Source organism: Sebastes umbrosus, chromosome 12 (genome assembly GCF_015220745.1).
Source record: "Sebastes umbrosus isolate fSebUmb1 chromosome 12, fSebUmb1.pri, whole genome shotgun sequence".
Classification (NCBI taxonomy): domain Eukaryota; kingdom Metazoa; phylum Chordata; class Actinopteri; order Perciformes; family Sebastidae; genus Sebastes; species Sebastes umbrosus.
Genome location: NC_051280.1, coordinates 12750483 through 12774346, shown reverse-complemented (window position 1 = coordinate 12774346; position 23864 = coordinate 12750483). Strand labels below are relative to the sequence as shown.

Below are 23864 nucleotides of genomic sequence, written 5' to 3'. Positions count from 1 at the left end.
CAGCCACTGAGTGTATAAGAAGTATGTATTCTTTGTGATAAAAAGTGATATGCAATGTACAGTATTTCATCCATCAGTTCATCCAAAGCTCACCTTTCCATCCAAACTGTACTATAATAAAACAACAATGAGCCTTGTATCTTTGTGTTAATGTGATTTTGAATGCATGCTGATAAATTGATTATACATTGCATTATAGATAATATAACTGTATGTGATTCACTTTGATTAACTGTGATTTACTTTATGTTTTCATATCAATCATTCAGATCAATTATTCTATATTTTCACCTTCAACATTTTCAGAAGTTGTGCAAGTGAAAATGAAAAAATGAGTATGAGTATTTTGCTTTTGATCATTTGGAATTTGTTATTGTATCGTGTTTATTAGCATTATTTCCATGCTTTACAATAAAACGAAAATGACTCAATTAAGTTCTGGAGTGTCTCTGTTTTGAGTAACCCTTACTGCTGTTTCTGGGTAATGTTATAAAAGCAGTACCACCCATGTTGCGGGAATTCAATTGTTTCTCAAACTTGAATTTGCAGCATCTATGACTGAATGTGAAACAAAAAGAGGAACCATGACTTTGCTCTTATACAGTATATCACAAGTTTTCCTCCACAGTGCAATTCAACACAAGACGTTGTTCAGGGTAAGTTGCTTAAAATTTACTGTAATTGCTCTCCATATTTTGGAGTGACCTACTTAGTACTTAATTGTTCTCCATATTGAAATATTTTACAAGGGATTACTTTTTTTTTAAATCACATATTACTGAAGGGTTGTAGACATCTGATTTGTCTTAATTACACTTTGCCAATTTTCCCAGGAAACCTACAATGGCGTACAACTCCACAGAGAGCGGCGGAAGTGTGACCGGCAGCGATGAAGTGGAATATTTGTGTGATTGGGCGTATGAAACGTTTGAAACCATCAATGGTGCCTTCTTCATTTTGATCTTCATCTTCAGTGTCACAGGAAACTGTCTCCTCTTAGGTGTTCTCTTCGTCTACGAGAAACTGAAAAATGTCACAAATATATTTGTCCTGAACCTGGCCATCTCCGATTTAATCTTGACTGTCACACTTCCATTCTGGGCCGTCTACCATCTGCGCCACTGGGTCTTTGGCGAGTTCGCCTGCAAACTTATAACTGCGGCATACTATGTTGGTTTGTACAGTAGCATCATTCTACTGACTGCCATGACTGTGGATCGTTTCATAACAGTGGTGCTGCACAACTGGCTGAGCAGCTCTGTGAGGAGGCAGAGGGGTGCAATGGTTGCCTGTGCAGCTGCCTGGGTCATCAGCACTGCTGCATCTGTGAGTGATGCTATCAAAATGAAGGTGGAAACCTATGATGATGGTCTTCCCAGGTGTGAGGATTCCTCTGATGGCATGGATATCAAGCTGGGGTATTATCTCCAAGTGTCACTGCTCTTCTTCCTCCCATTTGCTATCATTGTTTTCTGCTATTTTGCTATCCTCAAGACAGTGTTGCAGTCTTCAAACAGAAAAAGACACAGGACTGTTGTGGTGGTGTTATGTATTGTTGCAGCCTTCTTCATCTGTTGGGGACCTTACAATATTTTGCTTTTCATCATGTCTTTGTATGAACCCAAAGAATGTAATGCAAGGAAACGCTTGGCGATTGCCGATTATATTTGTCGTATACTTGCTTATTCTCACTGCTGTATGAACCCTCTGCTGTATATGCTCTCACAAAAGATGCGAAGGCATCTTTTGGATTTTTTACACTGTGAGAAGGCCAGGAGGCGGAACAGGGAGAGAGGCACAGGCCAAAGCACTTCTGTTATTCAGAATGTAGCTGTTACAGCACCAACCTCTGGTGTTGTATTGGAGCTACACTCCAAGTAAACATTCACTCTTGAAATGAAACATCTGTAAATGTTTTTCTGTAATATAGTTTATATTAATTTAATTTTACCTAAGTTTGTATTTAAAACAGAAGGGGGTCTATTTTTATGTAATTATTGTATACATATGCCAAGTAAATGATGAATATGTGTAAAAAAAAATAAAAAAAAATAAAAAAATCTAAAGTATGTCGGCGTGTATGATAATGTGTGGGAACGCTTTCACTTCTGCACTTTCTCAGCCTTTACGAATGAACAATGCTGTTTCTGTAATACATTTGAATAAATAAAGCGGGAGTCTAGTTTGGCTGATTTCACTTCTGTTTTCAACCAAATGCAGTGGAATTGCAAAGTAGGCTTGATATTAATTCTGCTTTTCGCTGGGAAAATTCCCAGTGAAAGTGAAACCATCTGGCAGTATTACATATATAAGACGCAAATATTACATTTACGGAGAAGAACTGTGAGCAGGACTTCGAGTGACACTGAGTGAATACCCAAGGTAACTTTTTTTGGCATTTTATCTCTTTGAATTATGTTACAGCATATTTATTAATTTATTCATTTTGGGAAATTATTTATGTAAAAATTGAGCGGGAGAGCTTGAGAATTTGGAATAAAAATACAAAAATATGGGTCAAAATATGAGAATATTGAATGAAACTTGAGAATATGGATTCAAATTCAGAGAATATGGATTAAAACATAAAATAAAAGTCTGACAACAGTGAACACAACTTGAGAATATTGAATGAAACTTGAGAATATGCTGAATAGACAAACATTGTGTGTGTGTATGTTAATGAAGTGTCTGCTGTGAACTAGCGTTAATTGACAAACATCAAATAGAGACGATGTTATCCAAGGTGATACAATATGAGCAATTATATCCTACATGTGAAATTTGTATTTTGTCTATGTTTATATAATTAACTCGTGAGCCAGATGTGACATAATTTTGTTCTGCTGTACACTTACCATGTGAATAGTATGAATGACAATAAAATTAATCTTGACTTGTAGAATATATGGAGTGCTACAGGAATGAGTCCTAAAACCTGGATATGAGTTAGCATTTTAGCACTTCTGGTTCCTTCGTCTGGAAGTCAATGAGTTTTTTGAATGGGTTTTTAGTTAGATGCCTGAAATAAGGTCTGTGATTAACACAAGCGTAAGAGATTTTAACGTTTTGTTCTTCGATATAAAATACATCAGTAAATATCCCACTCATGAATTTTGAAGCCTTTACATGTCTTAAAAAAGGCGGTTGCTAAGAAGTTGCTAAATGAGACTAACGTCATCATGGCAACTCAACCATCTTTACGGCCTCGTTGTGTATACTCGCGTTCATGCGCCCGTGGTGTAGTTTGTTTATAGCTTATAGTTAGCTTTTTACTTCTGGCGATTGCATTTACGCTTAAAAAAAATCATAAAAGTGGTGTTCATTTATGAAGATTATCTTGCTGAACTCCCACTGGCTTTTTGTCGAGGGAACCCAGGTCGGCCTACAAAAATACGTCATCCCTCGAGCGCTCTATTGTCATGAGTTTCATTTGCTGATGCCAATTCAAAAATTGGCAAAATCCTCCACTTCCTTAAACACGCTGGGGGTTGGAAAAATTTAAACTGTTTTTCAATTAAAGCATTGCCCCGTTTTTGTATAATATTTATATTATTTATCATATTGTTAAGCACCGGCCAGTCAATATCTTGTGACTTTTATTCCATATCCTCTGTCTCCCAAAAAAAATGTCCATGAATAAAGGCTTAATACTTAATAACATGTACAGGATATTTATCTATTACTTAATTTATTCATAAAGAGTTGTGCACAAATGTAAAATGTATTCTGATTCTAAAAAGCATTGTAAGGAATGAACATCATCTCCTCATTTCTTTATCAGAGCTACTGTCACCTCCTCACAAGACGTCAACAATGGACCTCCTTTACAGTGACTACAATGACAGTGTCTTCTATGACGACTATTCTACGCACTATGACAGTGAAATCTTCTCAGAGATAGAACCAGCATTTCATCTCTTCTCCACTGTGTGCTCCATCCTCATCTTCTGCATCAGCATACCTGGAAACAGCTTCCTCCTGTGGGCTCTTCTGAGGGAACGAGCTTGGAAGACCACATCTCACATCTTGCTCCTGCAACTCACAATATCTGACCTTTGCTTCACTGTGACCCTTCCGTTTATTGCCTACCATTTTCTCCATGACTGGATCTTTGGGGACTGGGTCTGTAGAGTCGTAAAAGGGGCTCTTTTTCTGGGGCTGAACAGCTACGTGTTGATCCTCACCGCCATGACGTTACATCGTTATGTTGCCGTGGTCCGTGCTTCGTGTCTGTCTACACCGGCCACCAAAACACTCTGTCTCATCATGGCTAGCATTGTGATATGGTTGGTATGTGCTGCTGTAAGCATTAAGGTATCAGTGAATAGTGAGGTCACGCACTGGCACGGATTCATTGAAAAAACATGTGTACATTATTCACTGTTTGATCCACTCCTTGAGCTTTACGTGCAGATTGGCCTTTTCTTTCTCATACCCTTCATTATCATTACATTCTGCTGTGTCCACATGTGGGTAACTATCAAACAGGGCAGGATGAACAGACATCGCGAGCCTACAAGATTGATTTTAGGGTTAATTGTTGTTTTTTTCCTTTCTTTGGCACCATACAATATCATAGCCTTTATAATGACCTTGATGGCATTTGGTTTTCTGGAAAACGCAGTTCTGTACCGTGTAAAGTTCATCTTTGAAACACTACTTTTCTTACACTGCTGCCTGAACCCGCTGATCCATATATTTGGAGCACAAAGGTTTAGGAGGCACCTCCCGATGCCATGTGCCACTTCATCCCAGAGAAGAAATAGGAGTCAGAGACTCAGTTCAATGGCAGTCATCCCTCCACATGACCAAACACCTCTGTGACCAACAACCAAATATCTGTCTGGCTACATTTTAAGATTATGAATTTCTAATATACCATATTTAGCCATACAGTATGGTTAGATGTAATTACTCATAAGTCATGACTGTTTGCTAAGCCCCGTCCCCCTTAGTTACTGTTGCTACGCCAAGCTTTCTGTTCTGGCATGGCAGTTTACGATAAATTCTCTGTAATTTTTAAAACAATGGACCCTTCATTTCAATGGTAGACAAAAGTCAGTTATTAATATTGTTGTAATTTTTAACTGCAGACTGTTGATACGCTCGATTTTTCTGTCAGTTATTAGGCTGAACTTTCAATTGGATTTTGTGACGTTCTTGGACAAAAAGAGTGAAACAAGTAAAATAGTCTTTGGGACAGGTTGTAAAGCTCTGGCTAGCCCTGCACTAAAATAATACTTCTTGATACCTTCTCCTCTATATATGTACCCTAGACTGATATTTACGGAAGAAAGAAAAGATATCTGCCGACTGTGATTGGCTGTTCCTCGTCACATGACATGCGGTGCGCGCTGCAGCTATTTAGCTATTTTTATAGGTGCAGCCGTCAAAGCCTAAAAAATACAGGTGCTTGGGAATACCGTGTGTCTGTCTTGACAACAATGGATTTGAGGGCGCAAAAAAACGCATCACAGTCCCTAATCCTAGAATTTGATAGGCCTATAACAGTGTTATTTCATGTTGTTTGGCTGCTGAGTTTCTAGTCATTAGCCTAATTTTCAAACAGCATGTTTTCACTTTTAGCGTTACAAGAGAAAAAGCTTTCAACGATATGATGCTATTTGGCAAACGTAATGCTACCTCAGGTAGGCTAACGTCGGCTGCGGTTGCTGGAGTGTAAATTTCCCTAAATCCATTAAACAGCAGGACAGCTAATGTTAGCCTAAACTCTTATAGCATTAATGTGTAAACAATGGATGTATAAATAAAACTGGATACAGCGTTTAAAGTGGGGCCCCGTTCATTCCTATGAAAGTTGCTCAGTGGGTCATGAAGTAAAAAAAAAGCTTGATTTCCGAGTATAAAATGACCTGGATCTTCCGGCAATCTTCCACAACCATTGGGCCAATAGAGCAAGCTCACTCGCATTTTCTTTAACTCCACCTCCCAATCATGGATGTATAAAGAGAACTGGATAAGGCATTGTAGGCGGGCTCCCGTTCATTCCTATGAGAATATCTCAGTGGTGCATGAGTGATAAAGTACCCGGATCATCCGGCGATCTTCCGCATCCATTGAGCCCATAGAGCAGGCGCAGTAATGTTTTCTTCAACTCCGCCTCCCAGCCCTCGGTCCAGCCTTGCTCTGGGTCGCATTTTACAACTTTTAGTACCTAATGATTTAAATAAGGGCTATTCAAGTGCTCGTACTGAGAAGTTGATTTACCGAAGAAAAAAAAATATCCGCTAAGTTACAGACATCTCTTTCCCAATTTAAGTCTTTGAGAAAAAGTATTTTTGGGACCAATTGCATCACGTGATGGACACAGAAGTTGTAGTACCACCGTTTGGCCACTATGTCAAATTTGCTTCAAAGCCCGTCGCTCTTCCTGGGGGCTTGGTGCTAGTTGGCCGGACAGTCTAACATTTGCAGTCTATCCGTCCTTACAGTTTTTCTGTTGTGTTTTTGCTTTTGTGTAAAACAACAAAAAAGACGCCATCCAAACTAGTAAAGAAATCCAAAGCTTGACAGACATGCCTTGCCTAGATACGGTTGCTACGTTTGGACAATAACTTTTTGGGGGAGGAATTTAGAAAACAGTCAATTGCAACAGAATGACAGTAACAGAGAGCAGGCAGGAACAAGGATACTGATGAACCATGCGGGTACCTTTCTCTTCTCACTGACGAAAAATGGCAACAACCGGCTCAACCTTCAACGCAACCACAGACGACTATGACTATAGCGATGTGTATGAAGATGAAATGTGCAACAAAACAAGCGTCATGCGGTTTGGGGCGATCTTCACTCTGGTGTTCTTGTCCATGGTGGTCATCCTCAGTCTGTTTGACAACATCCTGGTCATTGTGATTCTGGTCAAGTATGAGAAACTCAAATCCCTCACCAACGCTTTCATCCTGAACCTGGCTGTATCGGATCTCTTCTTCACCACAGGTCTGCCCTTCTGGGCCTACTATCACATGTATGGATGGACTTTTGGGGAATATGCGTGCAAACTAGTCAACTTTGTCTTCGACGTTGGTTTCTACAGCAGTGGTATCCGCCTCATCCTGATGACTGCTCACCGTTATGTCGCTGTCATGAACCCTCTGTCTGGCATTGTGTCCACCACAGGCTCCAAAAGTATCATAACGTGTGTGATCGTTTGGGCTGTGAGTATATTTGTCGCCAGTCCAGCCTTCGTCTTCACCAAAGTGGAGCAGAATTACTGTGGATATCCTAATTCTTACTGGCGCTTATGGGGAATCTACCAGCAGAATATTCTCTTCATATTGAGCTCAGCGGTGTTCATTTTTTGCTATTCTCAGATCATGTGCAGGTTGCTGCGTCCTACTGTCCAAAGAAGGAGGAGCAAAACTTTAAAACTCATTTTCACTCTCATGGTTGTTTTCTTCGTGGGCTGGGCACCTTACAATATAGTTATATTTCTAAAGTCATTGTACTCCTGGCCCGAACCGCCGGCTGACTCAAAGACTGTGGCTAAAATGTGTGAAACATCCGATCCACTGGATTACGCCCTTTACATTAGCCGTCTCTTTGCCTTTTCACACTGCTGCCTCAACCCTGTGTTTTATGTGTTTGTGGGGATTAAATTCAAAAACCACTTGAAGAAAATGCTGAAGGGCTGGGGCCACAGCGATACCGGCATCCGCAATAGACATAGCCGACTCACAATCACATCGATGACAAGTGGTGAAGAGTTCTCAGTGTAGTTGATAGAGAAGTGAAACCAGAACTTCCAGGTTCTATACCAGAGGAAAGAAAACCTAATTCCCATTGACATTATAATGGCACAAATAACAGAGGGGCCAGTGCCCCTGTAATATTAATCCTGGACCCTGCTCTGGCCCCCCTAACTGTGGCCAACATTTTTCACCCCACATTTATCCCCAGAGAGGAGAAATTGCAATTATTCATAGCTGTGATAAAATGTATGTTAGCTCTGAACGAGTATTATTGTGTTTATTGTTATATATGTAACGTTAGTCTTTTGGAGAACCAAACCTATGGGGGTGATAAATAGACTGCATTTATATCCCTTTTTTAGTCTTAGTGACCACTCAAAGCGCTTTACAAACATAGACTGTACACATTTTCTCAAAGATATATTATATATATTTACTCCCTGGATAGTAGTCAAACTACTAATAGTTCCTGACATAAACTCAGTCGACTCTTGCCAGTGGGAAAAAAGCTTAAAAGCATGCAGACGTGGCCAAGAGGGTCAGTTGTTGTTCAGACATCAGAATGAGGAAGAAATGTGATCTACTTGACTTTCTATTCGCCAACCACACTTTCTGGCACCAACAATCATTTCATGGTCAAACTGCCCATCCGTCTGTTGAATTTACAGAGAACTGTGCAAAAAACATCCAGTGAGTGGCAGCTCTGTGGGCGAAAATGCCTTGTTTATGAGAGAGGTCAGGGGAGAATAACCAGACTGGTTCAAGCTGACAGGAAGGCGACAGTAACTCAAATGAGCAATACATACTACCTAGTATAAGGTACACCTGATACACCAGCCACTGAGTGTATAAGAAGTATGTATTCTTTGTGATAAAAAGTGATATGCAATGTACAGTATTTCATCCATCAATTCATCCAAAGCTCACCTTTCCATCCAAACTGCACTATAATAAAACAACAATGAGCCTTGTATCTTTGTGTTAATGTGATTTTGAATGCATGCTGATAAATTGATTATACATTGCATTATAGATAATATAACTGTATGTGATTCACTTTGATTAACTGTGATTTACTTTATGTTTTCATATCAATCATTCAGATCAATTATTCTATATTTTCACCTTCAACATTTTCAGAAGTTGTGCAAGTGAAAATGAAAAAATATTTTCCTTTCATGAGTATTTTGCTTTTGATCATTTGGAATTTGTTATTGTATTGTGTTTATTAGCATTATTTCCATGCTTTACAATAAAACGAAAATGACTCAATTAAGTTCTGGAGTGTCTCTGTTTTGAGTAACCCTTACTGCTGTTTCTAGGTAATGTTATAAAAGCAGTACCACCCATGTTGCGTGAATTCAATTCTTTCTCAAACTTGAATACTGTTGCAGCATCTATGACTAAATGTGAAACAAAAAGAGGAACCATGACTTTGCTCTTATATATCACAAGTTTTCCTCCACAGTGCAATTCAACACAAGACGTTGTTCAGGGTAAGTTGCTTAAAATTTACTGTAATTGCTCTCCATATTTTAGGGTGACCTACTTAGTACTTAATTGTTGTCCATATTGAAATATTTTACAAGGGATTACTTTTTTTTTAAATCACATATTACTGAAGGGTTGTAGACATCTGCTTTGTCTTAATTACACTTTGCCAATTTTCCCAGGAAACCTACAATGGCGTACAACTCCACAGAGAGCGGCGGAAGTGTGACCGGCAGCGGTGAAGTGGAATATTTGTGTGATTGGGCGTATGAAACGTTTGAAACCATCAATGGTGCCTTCTTCATTTTGATCTTCATCTTCAGTGTCACAGGAAACTGTCTCCTCTTAGGTGTTCTCTTCGTCTACGAGAAACTGAAAAACGTCACAAATATATTTGTCCTGAACCTGGCCATCTCCAATTTAATCTTGACTGTCACACTTCCATTCTGGGCCGTCTACCATCTGCGCCACTGGGTCTTTGGCGAGTTCGCCTGCAAACTTATAACTGCGGCATTCATTGTTGGTTTGTACAGTAGCATCATTCTACTGACTGCCATGACTGTGGATCGTTTCATAAAAATGGTGCTGCACAACTGGCTGAGCAGCTCTGTGATGAGGCAGAGGGGTGCAATGGTTGCCTGTGCAGCTGCCTGGGTCATCAGCACTGCTGCATCTGTGAGTGATGCTATCAAAATGAAGGTGGAAACCTACGATGATGGTCTTCCCAGGTGTGAGGATCCCTCTAATAACATGGATATCAAGCTGGGGTATTATCTCCAAGTGTCACTGCTCTTCTTCCTCCCATTTGCTATCATTGTTTTCTGCTATTCTGCTATCCTCAAGACAGTGTTGCAGTCTTCAAACAGAAAAAGACACAGGACTGTTGTGGTGGTGTTATGTATTGTTGCAGCCTTCTTCATCTGTTGGGGACCTTACAATATTTTGCTTTTCATCATGTCTTTGTATGAACCCAAAGAATGTAATGCAAGGAAACGCGTGGTGATTGCCGATTATATTTGTCGTATACTTGCTTATTCACACTGCTGTATGAACCCTCTGCTGTATATGCTCTCACAAAAGATGCGAGGGCATCTTTTGGATATTTTACACTGTGAGAAGGCTAGGAGGAAGAACAGGGAGAGAGGCACAGGCCAAATCACTTCTGTTATTCAGAATGTAGCTGTTACAGCACCAAACTTTGCTGGTGTATTGGAGCTACACTGCAAGTAAACATTCACTCTTGAAATGAAACATCTGTAAATGTTTTTCTGTAATATAGTTTATATTAATTTAATTTTACCTAAGTTTGTATTTAAAACAGAAGGGGGTCTATTTTTATGTAATTATTGTATACATATGCCAAGTAAATGATGAATATGTGTAAAAAAAAATAAAAAAAAATAAAAAAATCTAAAGCATATCGATGTGTATGATAATGTGTGGGAATGCTTTCACTGCTGCACTTTCTCAGCCTTTACGAATGAACAATGCTGCTTCTGTAATACATTTGAAAAAATAAAGCGGGAGTCTCACAGTAAACAAAAAAAAAGCTGGCAGAACTCAAAATTGTAAAGTAACAAACTTCAGTAAAGTTTTAAGTTGGGCAATTAAACATAACATTTTAAGTTTTGCTTTTGAGTTTGCTCAACTTTCATTTCTCATTTCTGTTAACTCAACTCAAGTTGCAGTAACTTATAATTTCATATTGCAACAACTTTGAATCCTTACTTCCGTCAACTCAACTCAACTCAAGTTCCAGTAACTTATAATTTCATATTGTAACAACTTTGAATCCTTACTTCTGTTAACTCAACTCAAGTTGCAGTAACTTAAACCTGTACATAGTACCCACTTAATTTCAGTTGAGTTAATTTAGTGGAATAGGTTAGAGTAACTTCAAATTGTGCACTGCAACAGTTAAGGTAAGTCAAATATATAAATTAGGACCAATAACTACCCATCAAATGTATAAATAATTACAGATGCAACATCTACCTTCAAAATTTATTTTTTAATTCATTAAAACACAGTCTATCTAATCCATTGACTAACATGAAGCGCCTAAGTAGTGTTGTAACATTGAATACTAGCATGCAGCACTTAACTTGTGTTTTAACATTGTATACTAGTATGAATCACATCTTGAACACCATAATACAATGAGATAGCAGTGGTGTGGGAGTTGTGAGCATAGCAAGATAAAGTTAAAGGAAAAAGTCAGCACTTCGACAGTTAGACTACTAAAAAGAGTACATTCGTCTACGTAAGGGATAATGTACAGCGAGCCGGTCATTGTTGTGAAAGAAACGTTGAGCGGCATCGCCCTTAAGGGGATTCTTTCACAACAATGACCCGCTAGCTGTACATTATCTCGCTTATTACATGGCTACTTACTTGAGAAATCAATAATTTGACACAAACGATGTCAGAGTCTGACATCAGAGCTTCACCCATAGCAACGGTCTGCTATAAAGAAATAACAGACCGCAGAACGCCGTGATTAACCAATCAGAATCGAGTATTCAACAACGCCGTGTAATAAACCATGATAAAATACAAAACATAAGAAGATTCAGAGTTAGCACAAGAAGTAGCTCATGGGTTGAAATGGAACTCCAAACAGAACTTGTGTGATCCAGCACTTTCAATCTAATAAACAGGCAACAGGAACCTCTGCAATTCAAAACTGTCCCAGACCCAACTTTATCAGCTAACTCGGTGGATTCACTGAAGGAGTTTGTTTTTGAAGAATCGGACCGTTGCAGAGAGATCAGTTCCAAGTTCCATGAAAACTTTCTGAATGGTTTCGAATGTGTACCTCAGTTCTTTTGGGTACTGGAGGTTTAAAGCGTAGATCAGCCCAAAGAGGTAAGCAAAAGCCACTCGCATGTCAGGGAGATCCTGGAGGACGATGTCGTTTTCTTCTACAACAACAGCAACATTAATGACTGTTGCAGGAGCTGAACTGTCATCATCCTCCAACACAGTGAGGATGCCCACGATGAGGCCCTTCGTCTGCTCCTCTTCTGGGTCAGTGGCCTTGTGATGACAAACAGAAAATGACCAACGCATGAATAGTAAATCAAACTGAAAGACATTTGGCATTAAAAAACTAAAATGGGTCTATGTGGATCTCTTAGGGTTAAACATTTCCATATCATACCCCGCAACCAAAGATTTAACCCCCATATACATGAAACCATGAAACCATCAAGTAAACAAAATGGCAGAGAGGCAAAGGTTGAAGTCAAAGAGAGTCTATTTTTAATAACAGAATAATAATAAATATTTACATTTTCTACTAATAACCACTCACCAGACAGTTTCTGAACAGCTTCTCATGACTGTCACGGAGATACAAGGGGAGGCCCTTCAAGGCTGCAGTCTGTCGATGTGCTGTGATGTCAGATGTCTGAAACACAAAGGGTTGGGAGAAAAATTACACCAAGATGTAACTAACATGAAGAAAGCTGAGAACAAACATGGAAACATGTTTCCCAGTTTGTGTTAAAGCTGCATTTATTTATTTTATTTTTTTGCCCAATTAGGTGCAGGACTCAACAGACTGAAACAATCACAAACTTTATATATTATGGCCTTATAAGGTTGATTATGTGACAGCTGTCCTCTTCCACATCCAGCAAATACCTGTTGAATGAAAGTCTAAGATTTACTCCTTTTAACTCCTGATATGAATAGCTGGCTTTTTAGGTGTTAGATGTTCCACTTTCTTCACCACCTTGTCGCTATCTTTGTCTGTCCCTTAGGTAATGTACAGTGGGTTTATTCTGATGGTTTGTCACTATGAGCAACACCTTAAATTTGACCCAATGTTTATTTAAAAATATTGATTAGTGCAGCTTTATAAAAAGAAAAAAAAACACAATTCCTTGTTTTACATTTATTTCCATAATGTCCAGAATAATGAGATTATTAAGTCTAAAAATCCACCTCTTCATCCAGTCTGTTAAGGAGTTGATCCATCTCAGGCGGGAATGCTGTCAACCTAGCCCGATAGAGTTTAAGGAGCCTTGGAGTGTGCTGATTAATGGCTGCTCTGAAGTTGTCTATTAGGTCCTTGTTGGTGAGCCGAAGAAACTCTTCCCTGATCTGTTGAAGAACAACAAAACAGCAAACGTAAATGGCTAATACAAAGTCAATACAATTTCAACACCATCCTCATGTTAACATATGTATTTTATTAACCCTCATCCTGGGGACCCCAAGAAAAATCTACTGTAAGAAACAACCATCATAGCACCATGTTAACTTATGTCATCTCAAAACATTATTAGTGTAATTAATGTCATCTTAAGGATGACATTAATTACACTAATAATGTAGTCTGTGCCAAGACAGAGCACATAAGTCAATCTGGTCTTGATCAGGATAGGCTTTCACTTCAAAAACTGCCTAAGAAATCTTATCCAAAATGTCCATCTTCATGTCTCTGGTTACGCTGATACCTTTCTTGGTCTTTTCATATGCCTCATTGCCTTTGCGTAACTTCAATTCCACATCATAGGAAAAGGCAGGAATGGGAAAAGGTGAAGGCCGCTCTGATATACTTCACAGATAGTTCTTGCACTGCATTCATTTCAATTTGAAAGACAAAGGTGGCAATTTGCCGGAAATCAGCAAAGCAGGCAGTGGAAGAATAATTAATGATGTGGTTCATTTCGCTCAAACAGGTTCTGGCATATATAACATATCAACTTAATGTAATTGTAAACAGAAGACTGCTCTCTGGAATTGACAGTATTTTGACAAATTTAATACAATATTCTGTCCCATTCATTTCGAAAGTTACATTTTTTAGAATAGCTTATGCAAAGAGTCTTCACGGGGCTCTCCACTCCTCCACTCAGACCTCACAAGCAAACATGGAGGTGGCAGAGCCGAAATGGCGGTGGCTAGCCGCACTAACGTTGCTAACGGTGCTAACAGAGCTAATATAGCTAACAGAGCTAATATAGCTAATAGTGCTGACAGAGCTAATAGTGTTAACCGGAGGGGCGGAGGACGGGGACGGATGGACTTGACTGTGGCTGCTACGGGCGACGGGCATTTGGCCTTGACGGAGGTCTAAACTCTGCAAGTGGCCTTTAGTTCAAACAACAACACTAACATTACTCACCAACACCATCTAGAACAGTGGTCTCAAACTCAATTTACCTGGGGGCCGCTGGAGGCAGAGTCTGGGTGAGGCTGGGCCGCATCAGGTATTCCACAAAACCAATCTTCTCAAACGTCATTATTAACAGTTCTTTAACTTGAATGGGTTCTTCTGAACATGAACTGTCCTGAACATGAATGGAACATTGAAGAACATGAACGGTTCTTCTGAACATGGCCTCTATTGCGTCTCCCACTTTTCCTGAAATTGTCTGTGCTCGTCACCAACCTTTCTCTTCACTGCAGGCTTTGAAAAAGACATGATTGGGGCTGTGTGACAAAATATATATTCATTCCACTTGGTGTCACTCCGCAATAAAGTTGTGCCTGCTGTGTTTGTGTTGCTCTGCAATTACACCACCAAACCGCTAGTTGGCGGCGGCGTCTCTATGAGTTTCCTTCTTCTTCTTGTACTCCAAACAGAAACTGAGCGGAGTTGGAGCTAATAACTGTTGAACCATAGAACTTTTACTGACATTACTGCAACGCCGAAAAGAGAAAATATATCTGAGTCGATTTGTGTGAACAAACATTGAAAAGATGGAGGCAGAGAGAAGTTGAACTTTCTGTGGTTGTCCGGGGTCCTGGCCGCTCAGCATCGCTGAGAGACTGGACCAATCACAGCTGTTGCGGTCTGCGTCGCCGCGACGTGTAGTTACATTTCTGGAGAGGTGCACGTCAGGCTACGGCGTCGATTCAACGCAGAAGTATAAATCAAGCTTTAATCAAGCTTATGCGATGTTACACGGGCGCCGCCACAGTTGTTGTGAAATGTTTCTCTGCTTGTATCAAGCCCGACTGATTGCCCGCCCCCGGGAGCCATATACCCCGCTGTGATTGGTAGGTTTGTTAAGCTCGGGCTCGCGCAACAAAGGGACCTTCCACACACAAAGTGCCATTCACATAAAACTCGCGGGCCGCACTAACATTAAACTTTCATATCAAGGTGGGGGCCACAAAATATCGTCTTGCGGGCCGCAATTGGCCCGCGGGCCACGAGTTTGAGACCCCTGGTCTAGAATGACCACAATGTCCCGTTAGCATTAATAGCTTAACGGTTAGCGCAGTTTAGTCGTTGACATGTGGACGCATATAACTAGCTACTCCTGAAGCTGTAATACTGTAACCACACGTTGCCGTAACGTTACAAAACATTAATACAATTCAGACTAACCAGTCAGAAACATCGTTCTCCCTGTTTGAAAGCTTCTTGTCCATGCGAGCGTCGCTAGCATCAGCTAGTCGCTAGCTGTTGCTAACTAAGCTAACGTTACTAGTGTTTACGTTAACTGTTGTCATGGTAATATCTACCGTATCTGTTAATGTATCACACCATATAACTCTGAATACAAATATGACACAATTTCAACTATATCAAACGAAAAATAAGTTAAACTTACCTGTGTGGAGTCAGCCTGGAGCTCCATGAGACAGCTAGACTAGGGGGCGGAGCTCCTCAAGCGTCAACTCCTTTAGTTGTCTTTCCCTCCATTCACAACAAAGACACGCGAGTTACCTGAACTTTCGCCCCTTGTGTTGACTCGCAACCGACAGTCTGTGTTCACAACTGAGAGATATAAGTATTATGAACTCACTAAAGGGTTTTGACGCCAACTTAAAGTCTGGTTTGTTGGACTGACTTATGTTTTTGACTCAAATGTTAATAACGTATATTTCAAAGTCTTAACAACTTGAAACGCTTCTTTATGCCAACAAATACAAGTTAGAGTTTTTACAGTGTTTGGCTGATTTCACTTCTGTTTTCAACCAAATGCAGTGGAATTGCAAAGTAGGCTTGATATTAATTCTGCTTTTCTCTGGGAAAATTCCCAGTGAAAGTGAAACCATCTGGCAGTATTACATATATAAGACGCAAATATTACATTTACGGAGAAGAACTGTGAGCAGCACTTGGAGTGACACTGAGTGAATACCCAAGGTAACTTTTTTTTGGCATTTTATCTCTTTGAATTATGTTACAGCATATTTATTAATTTATTCATTTTGGGAAATTATTTATGTAAAAATTGAGCGGGAGAGCTTGAGAATTTGGAATAAAAATACAAAAATATGGGTCAAAATATGAGAATATTGAATGAAACTTGAGAATATGGATTCAAATTCAGAGAATATGGATTAAAACATAAAATAAAAGTCTGACAACAGTGAACAAAACTTGAGAATATTGAATGAAACTTGAGAATATGCTGAATAGACAAACATTGTGTGTGTGTATGTTAATGAAGTGTCTGCTGTGAACTAGCGTTAATTGACAAACATCAAATAGAGACGATGTTATCCAAGGTGATACAATATGAGCAATTTTATCCTTTATGTGACATTTTTATTTTGTCTATGTTTATATAATTAACTTATTCATTTTACTTTGTTAGCACTTTTTTTACACTCGTGAGCCAGATGTGACATAATTTTGTTCTGCTGTACACTTACCATGTGAATAGTATGAATGACAATAAAATTAATCTTGACTTGTAGAATATATGGAGTGCTACAGGAATGAGTCCTAAAACCTGGATATGAGTTAGCATTTTAGCACTTCTGGTTCCTTCGTCTGGAAGTCAATGAGTTTTTTGAATGGGTTTTTAGTTAGATGCCTGAAATAAGGTCTGTGGTTAACACAAGCGTAAGAGATTTTAACGTTTTGTTCTACGATATAAAATACATCAGTAAATATCCCACTCGTGAATTTTGAAGCCTTTACATGTCTTAAAAAAGGCATTTGCTAAGAAGTTGCTAAATGAGACTAACGTCATCATGGCAACTCAACCATCTTTACGGCCTTGTTGTGTATACTCGCGTTCATGCGACCGTGGTGTAGTTTGTTTATAGCTTATAGTTAGCTTTTTACTTCTGGCGATTGCATTTACGCTTCAAAAATCATAAAAGTGGTGTTCATTTATGAAGATTATCTTGCTGAACTCCCACTGGCTTTTTGTCGAGGGAACCCAGGTCGGCCTACAAAAATACGTCATCCCTCGAGCGCTCTATTGTCATGAGTTTCATTTGCTGATGCCAATTCAAAAATTTGCAAAATCCTCCACTTCCTTAAACACGCTGGGGGTTGGAGAAATTGAAACTGTTTTTCGATTAAAGCATTGCCCCGTTTTTGTATAATATTTATATTATTTATCATATTGTTAAGCACCGGCCAGTCAATATCTTGTGACTTTTATTCCATATCCTCTGTCTCCCAAAACAAATGTCCATGAATAAAGGCTTAATACTTAATAACATGTACAGGATATTTATCTATTACTTAATTTATTCATAAAGAGTTGTGCACTAATGTAAAATGTATTCTGATTCTAAAAAGCACTGTAAGGAATGAACATCATCTCCTCATTTCTTTATCAGAGCTACTGTCCCCTCCTCACAAGACGTCAACAATGGACCTCCTTTACAGTGACTACAATGACAGTGTCTTTTATGACGACTATTCTACGCACAATGACAGTGAAATCTTCTCAGAGATAGTACCAGCATTGGATCTCTTCTCCGCTGTGTGCTTAATCCTCATCTTCTGCATCAGCATACTTGGAAACAGCTTCCTCCTGTGGGCTCTTCTGAGGGAACGAGCTTGGAAGACCACATCTCACATCTTGCTTCTGCAACTCACAATATCTTACCTTTGCTTCACTGCGACCCTTTCGTTTATTGCCTACGACCTTCTCCATGGCTGGATCTTTGGGGACTGGGTCTGTAGAGTCGTAAATGGGGCTTATATTCTGGGGATGAACAGCTACGTGTTGATCCTCACCGCCATGACGTTACATCGTTATGTTGCCGTGGTCCGTGCTTCGTGTCTGTCTACACCGGCCACCAAAACACTCTGTCTCATCATGGCTAGCTTTGTGATATGGCTGGTATGTGCTGCTGTAAGCATTAAGGTATCAGTGAATAGTGAGGTCAGGGGCTGGCACGAATTCATTGAAAACATATGTGTACATTATTCACTGTTTGATCCACTCCTTGAGAATTACGTGCAGATTGGCCTTTTCTTTCTCATACCCTTCATTATCATTACATTCTGCTGTGTCCACATGTGGATAACTATCAAGCAGGGCAGGATGAACAGACATCGCGAGCCTACAAGATTGATTTTAGGGTTAATTGTTGTTTTTTTCCTTTCTTTGGCACCATACAATATCATAGAGTTTATAATGTCCTTGATGACATTCCGTGTTCTGGAAAACGCAGTTCTGTACCGTGCAATGTCAATCATTGAAACACTACTTTACTTACACTGCTGCCTGAACCCGCTGATCCATATATTTGGAGCACAAAGGTTTAGGAGGCACCTCCCGATGCCATGTGCCACTTCATCCCAGAGAAGAAATAGGAGTCAGAGACTCAGTTCAATGGCAGTCATCCCTCCACATGACCAAACACCTCTGTGACCAACAACCAAATATCTGTCTTGCTACATTTTAAGATTATGAATTTCTAATATACCATACTTAGCCATACAGTATGGTTAGATGTAATTACTCACAAGTCATGACTGTTTGCTAAGCCCCGTCCCCCTTAGTTACTGTTGCTACGCCAAGCTTTCTGTTCTGGCATGGCAGTTTACGATAAATTCTCTGTAATTTTTAAAACAATGGACCCCCTTCATTTCAATGGTAGACAAAAGTCAGTTATTAATATTGTTGTAATTTTTAACTGCAGACTGTTGATACGCTCGATTTTTCTGTCAGTTATTAGGCTGAACTTTCAACCGGATGTTGTGACGTTATTGGACAGAAAGAGTGAAGCAAGTAAAATAGTCTTTGGGACAGATTGTAAAGCTCTGGCCAGCCCTGCACTAAAATAATACTTCTTGATAACTTCTCCTCTATATATGTACCCTAGACTGATATTTACGGAAGAAAGAAAAGATATCTGCCGACTGTGATTGGCTGTTCCTCGTCACATTTTTCACCCCACATTTATCCCCAGAGAGGAGAAATTGCAATCATTCATAGCTGTGATAAAACGTATGTTAGCTCTGAACGAGTATTATTGTGTTTATTGTTATATATGTAACGTTAGTCTTTTGGAGAACCAAACCTATGGGGGTGATAAATAGACTGCATTTATATCCCTTTTTTAGTCTTAGTGACCACTCAAAGCGCTTTACAAACATAGACTGTACACATTTTCTCAAAGATATATTATATATATTTACTCCCTGGATAGTAGTCAAACTACTAATAGTTCCTGACATAAACTCAGTCGACTCTTGCCAGTGGGAAAAAAAGCTTAAAAGCATGCAGACGTGGCCAAGAGGGTCAGTTGTTGTTCAGACATCAGAATGAGGAAGAAATGTGATCTACTTTTACTTTCTATTCGCCAACCACACTTTCTGGCACCAACAATCATTTCATGGTCAAACTGCCCATCCGTCTGTTGAATTTACAGAGAACTGTGCAAAAAACATCCAGTGAGTGGCAGCTCTGTGGGCGAAAACGCCTTGTTTATGAGAGAGGTCAGGGGAGAATAACCAGACTGGTTCAAGCTGACAGGAAGGCGACAGTACCTCAAATGACCAATACATACTACCTAGTATAAGGTACACCTGATACACCAGCCACTGAGTGTATAAGAAGTATGTATTCTTTGTGATAAAAGGTGATATGCAATGTACAGTATTTCATCCATCAATTCATCCAATGCTCACCTTTCCATCCAAACTGTACTATAATAAAACAATAATGAGCCTTGTATCTTTGTGTTAATGTGATTTTCAATGCATGCTGATAAATTGATTATACATTGCATTATAGATAATATAACTGTATGTGATTCACTTTGATTAACTGTGATTTACTTTATGTTTTCATATCAATCATTCAGATCAATTATTCTATATTTTCACCTTCAACATTTTCAGAAGTTGTGCAAGTGAAAATGAAAAAATATTTTCCTTTCATGAGTATTTTGCTTTTGATCATTTGGAATTTGTTATTGTATCGTGTTTATTAGCATTATTTCCATGCTTTACAATAAAACGAAAATGACTCAATTTAAGTTCTGGAGTGTCTCTGTTTTGAGTAACCCTTACTGCTGTTTCTGGGTAATGTTATAAAAGCAGTACCACCCATGTTGCGGGAATTCAATTGTTTTTCAAACTTGAATTTGCAGCATCTATGACTGAATGTGAAACAAAAAGAGGAACCATCACTTTGCTCTTATACAGTATATCACAAGTTTTCCTCCACAGTGCAATTCAACACAAGACGTTGTTCAGGGTAAGTTGCTTAAAATTTACTGTAATTGCTCTCCATATTTTAGGGTGACCTACTTAGTACTAAAATAAAAGTCTGACAACAGTGAACAAAACTTGAGAATATTGAATGAAACTTGAGAATATGCTGAATAGACAAACATTGTGTGTGTGTATGTTAATGAAGTGTCTGCTGTGAATTAGCGTTAATTGACAAACATCAAATATAGACAACGTTATCCAAGGTGATACAATATAAGCAATTTTATCCTTTATGTGACATTTTTATTTTGTCTATGTTTATATAATTAACTTATTCATTTTACTTTGTTAGCACTTTTTTTACACTCGTGAGCCAGATGTGACATAATTTTGTTCTGCTGTACACTTACCATGTGAATAGTATGAATGACAATAACATTAATCTTGACTTGTAGAATATATGGAGTGCTACAGGAATGAGTCCTAAAACCTGGATATGAGTTAGCATTTTAGCACTTCTGGTTCCTTCGTCTGGAAGTCAATGAGTTTTTTGAATGGGTTTTTAGTGAGATGCCTGAAATAAGGTCTGTGGTTAACACAAGCGTAAGAGATTTTAACGTTTTGTTCTTCGATATAAAATACATCAGTAAATATCCCACTCATGAATTTTGAAGCCTTTACATCTCTTAAAAAAGGCGGTTGCTAAGAAGTTGCTAAATGAGACTAATGTCATCATGGCAACTCAACCATCTTTACGGCCTTGTTGTGTATACTCGCGTTCATGCGCCCGTGGTGTAGTTTGTTTATAGCTTATAGTTAGCTTTTTACTTCTGGCGATTGCATTTACGCTTATAAAAAATCATAAAAGTGGTGTTCATTTATGAAGATTATCTTGCTGAACTCCCACTGGCTTTTTGCCGAGGGAACCCAGGTCGGCCTACAAAATACGTCATCCCTCGAGCGCTCTATTGTCATGAGTTTCATTTGCTGATGCCAATTCAAAAATTGGCAAAATCCTCCACTTCCTTAAACACGCTGGAGGTTGGAAAAATTGAAACTGTTTTTCAATTAAAGCATTGCCCCGTTTTTGTATAATATTTATATTATTTATCATATTGTTAAGCACCGGCCAGTCAATATCTTGTGACTTTTATTCCATATCCTCTGTCTCCCAAAAAAAATGTCCATGAATAAAGGCTTAATACTTAATAACATGTACAGGATATTTATGTATTAATTAATTTATTCATAAAGAGTTGTGCACAAATGTAAAATGTATTCTGATTCTAAAAAGCATTGTAAGGAATGAACATCATCTCCTCATTTCTTTATCAGAGCTACTGTCACCTCCTCACAAGACGTCAACAATGGACCTCCTTTACAGTGGCTACAATTACAGTGTCTTCTATGACGACTATATTGCGGACTATGACAGTGAAATCTTCTCAGAGATAGAACCAGCATTTCATCTCTTCTCTGCTGTGTGCTTAATCCTCATCTTCTGCATCAGCATACTTGGAAACAGCTTCCTCCTGTGGGCTCTTCTGAGGGAACGGGTTTGGAAGACCACATCTCACATCTTGCTTCTGCAACTCACAATATCTGACCTTTGCTTCACTGTGACCCTTCCGTTTTTTGCCTACGAATTTCTCCATGGCTGGATCTTTGGGGACTGGGTCTGTAGAGTCGTAAATGGGGCTTATATTCTGGGGATGAACAGCTACGTGTTGATCCTCACCGCCATGATGTTTCATCGTTATGTTGCCGTGGTCCGTGCTTCGTGTCTGTCTACACCGGCCACCAAAACACTCTGTCTCATCATGGCTAGCTTTGTGATATGGCTGGTATGTGCTGCTGTAAGCATTAAGGTATCAGTGAATAGTGAGGTCACGGGCTGGCACGAATTCATTGAAAAAACATGTGTACATTATTCACTGTTTGATCCACTTGAGCTTTACGTGCAGATTGACCTTTTCTTTCTCATACCCTTCATTATCATTACATTCTGCTGTGTCCACATGTGGGTAACTATCAAACAGGGCAGGATGAACAGACATCGCGAGCCTACAAGATTGATTTTAGGGTTAATTGTTGTTTTTTTCCTTTCTTTGGCACCATACAATATCTTAGCCTTTATAATGTCCTTGATGACATTCGGTGTTCTGGAAAACGCAGCTCTGTACCGTGCAAAGTTCATCTTTGTCACACTACTTTTCTTACACTGCTGCCTGAACCCGCTGATTCATATATTTGGAGCACAAAGGTTTAGGAGGCACCTCCCGATGCCATGTGCCACTTCATCCCAGAGAAGAAATGGGAGTCAGAGACTCAGTTCAATGGCAATCATCCCTCCACATGACCAAACACCTCTGTGACCAACAACCAAATATCTGCCTGGCTACATTTTAAGATTATGAATTTCTAATATACCATACTTAGCCATACAGTATGGTTAGATGTAATTACTCACGAGTCATGACTGTTTGCTAAGCCCCGTCCCCCTTAGTTACTGTTGCTACGCCAAGCTTTCTGTTCTGGCATGGCAGTTTACGATAAATTCTCCGTAATTTTTAAAACAATGGACCCTTCATTTCAATGGTAGACAAAAGTCAGTTATTAATATTGTTCTCATTTTTAACTGCAGACTGTTGATACGCTCGATTTGTCTGTCAGTTATTAGGCTGACCTCTCAACCGGATGTTGTGACGTTCTTGGACAGAAAGAGTGAAGCAAGTAAAATAGTCTTTGGGACAGGTTGTAAAGCTCTGGCCAGCCCTGCACTAAAATAATACTTCTTGATACCTTCTCCTCTATATATGTACCCTAGACTGATATTTACGGAACAAAGAAAAGATATCTGCCGACTGTGATTGGCTGTTCCTCGTCACATGACATGCGGTGCGCGCTGCAGCTATTTAACTATTTTTATCTCGGAAGCAGGCGTCAAGGCCTAAAAAATACAGGCGCTTGGGAATGCCGTGTGTCTGTCTTGACAACAATGGATTTGAGGGCGCAAAAAAAACGCATCACAGTCCCTAATCCTAGAATTTGATAGGCCTATAACAGTGTTATTTCATGTTGTTTGGCTGCTGAGTTTATAGTCAGTAGCCTAATTTTCAAACAGCATGTTTTCACTTTTAGCGTTACAAGAGAAAAAGCTTTCAACGATATGATGCTATTTGGCAAACGTAATGCTACCTCAGGTAGGCTAACGTCGGCTGCGGTTGCTGGAGTGTAAATTTCCCTAAATCCATTAAACAGCAGGACAGCTAATGTTA

At 39.2% G+C, this 23864-nt stretch overlaps 4 protein-coding genes across 5 annotated transcripts; all 4 read left to right on the top strand.

The window, feature by feature from the left end:
• Positions 1-536: 536 nt before the first annotated feature.
• Positions 537-2041, top strand: LOC119498255 (chemokine XC receptor 1-like). Its single transcript, XM_037786941.1, has 2 exons — positions 537-656; positions 834-2041. Exon 2 carries the CDS (start codon positions 844-846, stop codon positions 1879-1881), a length of 1038 nt encoding a protein of 345 aa, XP_037642869.1. The 5' UTR covers positions 537-656; positions 834-843; the 3' UTR covers positions 1882-2041.
• LOC119498253 (chemokine XC receptor 1-like) lies at positions 1007-8920 on the top strand. 2 transcript variants are annotated; one of them, XM_037786940.1, is made up of 2 exons: positions 1007-1011; positions 6752-8920. In XM_037786940.1, the coding sequence occupies exon 2, from the start codon at positions 6771-6773 to the stop codon at positions 7737-7739; it is 969 nt and encodes a 322-aa protein (XP_037642868.1). In that variant the 5' UTR covers positions 1007-1011; positions 6752-6770; the 3' UTR covers positions 7740-8920. The 2 variants fall into 2 exon arrangements, with proteins under 2 accessions (XP_037642868.1, XP_037642867.1); XM_037786939.1 differs by lacking the exon at positions 1007-1011 and having other exon boundaries at positions 6116-8920.
• LOC119498257 (chemokine XC receptor 1-like) lies at positions 2329-5065 on the top strand. The gene is made up of 2 exons (XM_037786944.1): positions 2329-2382; positions 3785-5065. Exon 2 carries the CDS (start codon positions 3817-3819, stop codon positions 4825-4827), a length of 1011 nt encoding a protein of 336 aa, XP_037642872.1. The 5' UTR covers positions 2329-2382; positions 3785-3816; the 3' UTR covers positions 4828-5065.
• A 195-nt stretch (positions 8921-9115) lies between the features above and the next one.
• On the top strand, positions 9116-10669 carry LOC119498256 (chemokine XC receptor 1-like). Its single transcript, XM_037786942.1, has 2 exons — positions 9116-9208; positions 9386-10669. The coding sequence occupies exon 2, from the start codon at positions 9396-9398 to the stop codon at positions 10431-10433; it is 1038 nt and encodes a 345-aa protein (XP_037642870.1). The 5' UTR covers positions 9116-9208; positions 9386-9395; the 3' UTR covers positions 10434-10669.
• The last annotated feature ends 13195 nt before the right edge of the window (positions 10670-23864 follow it).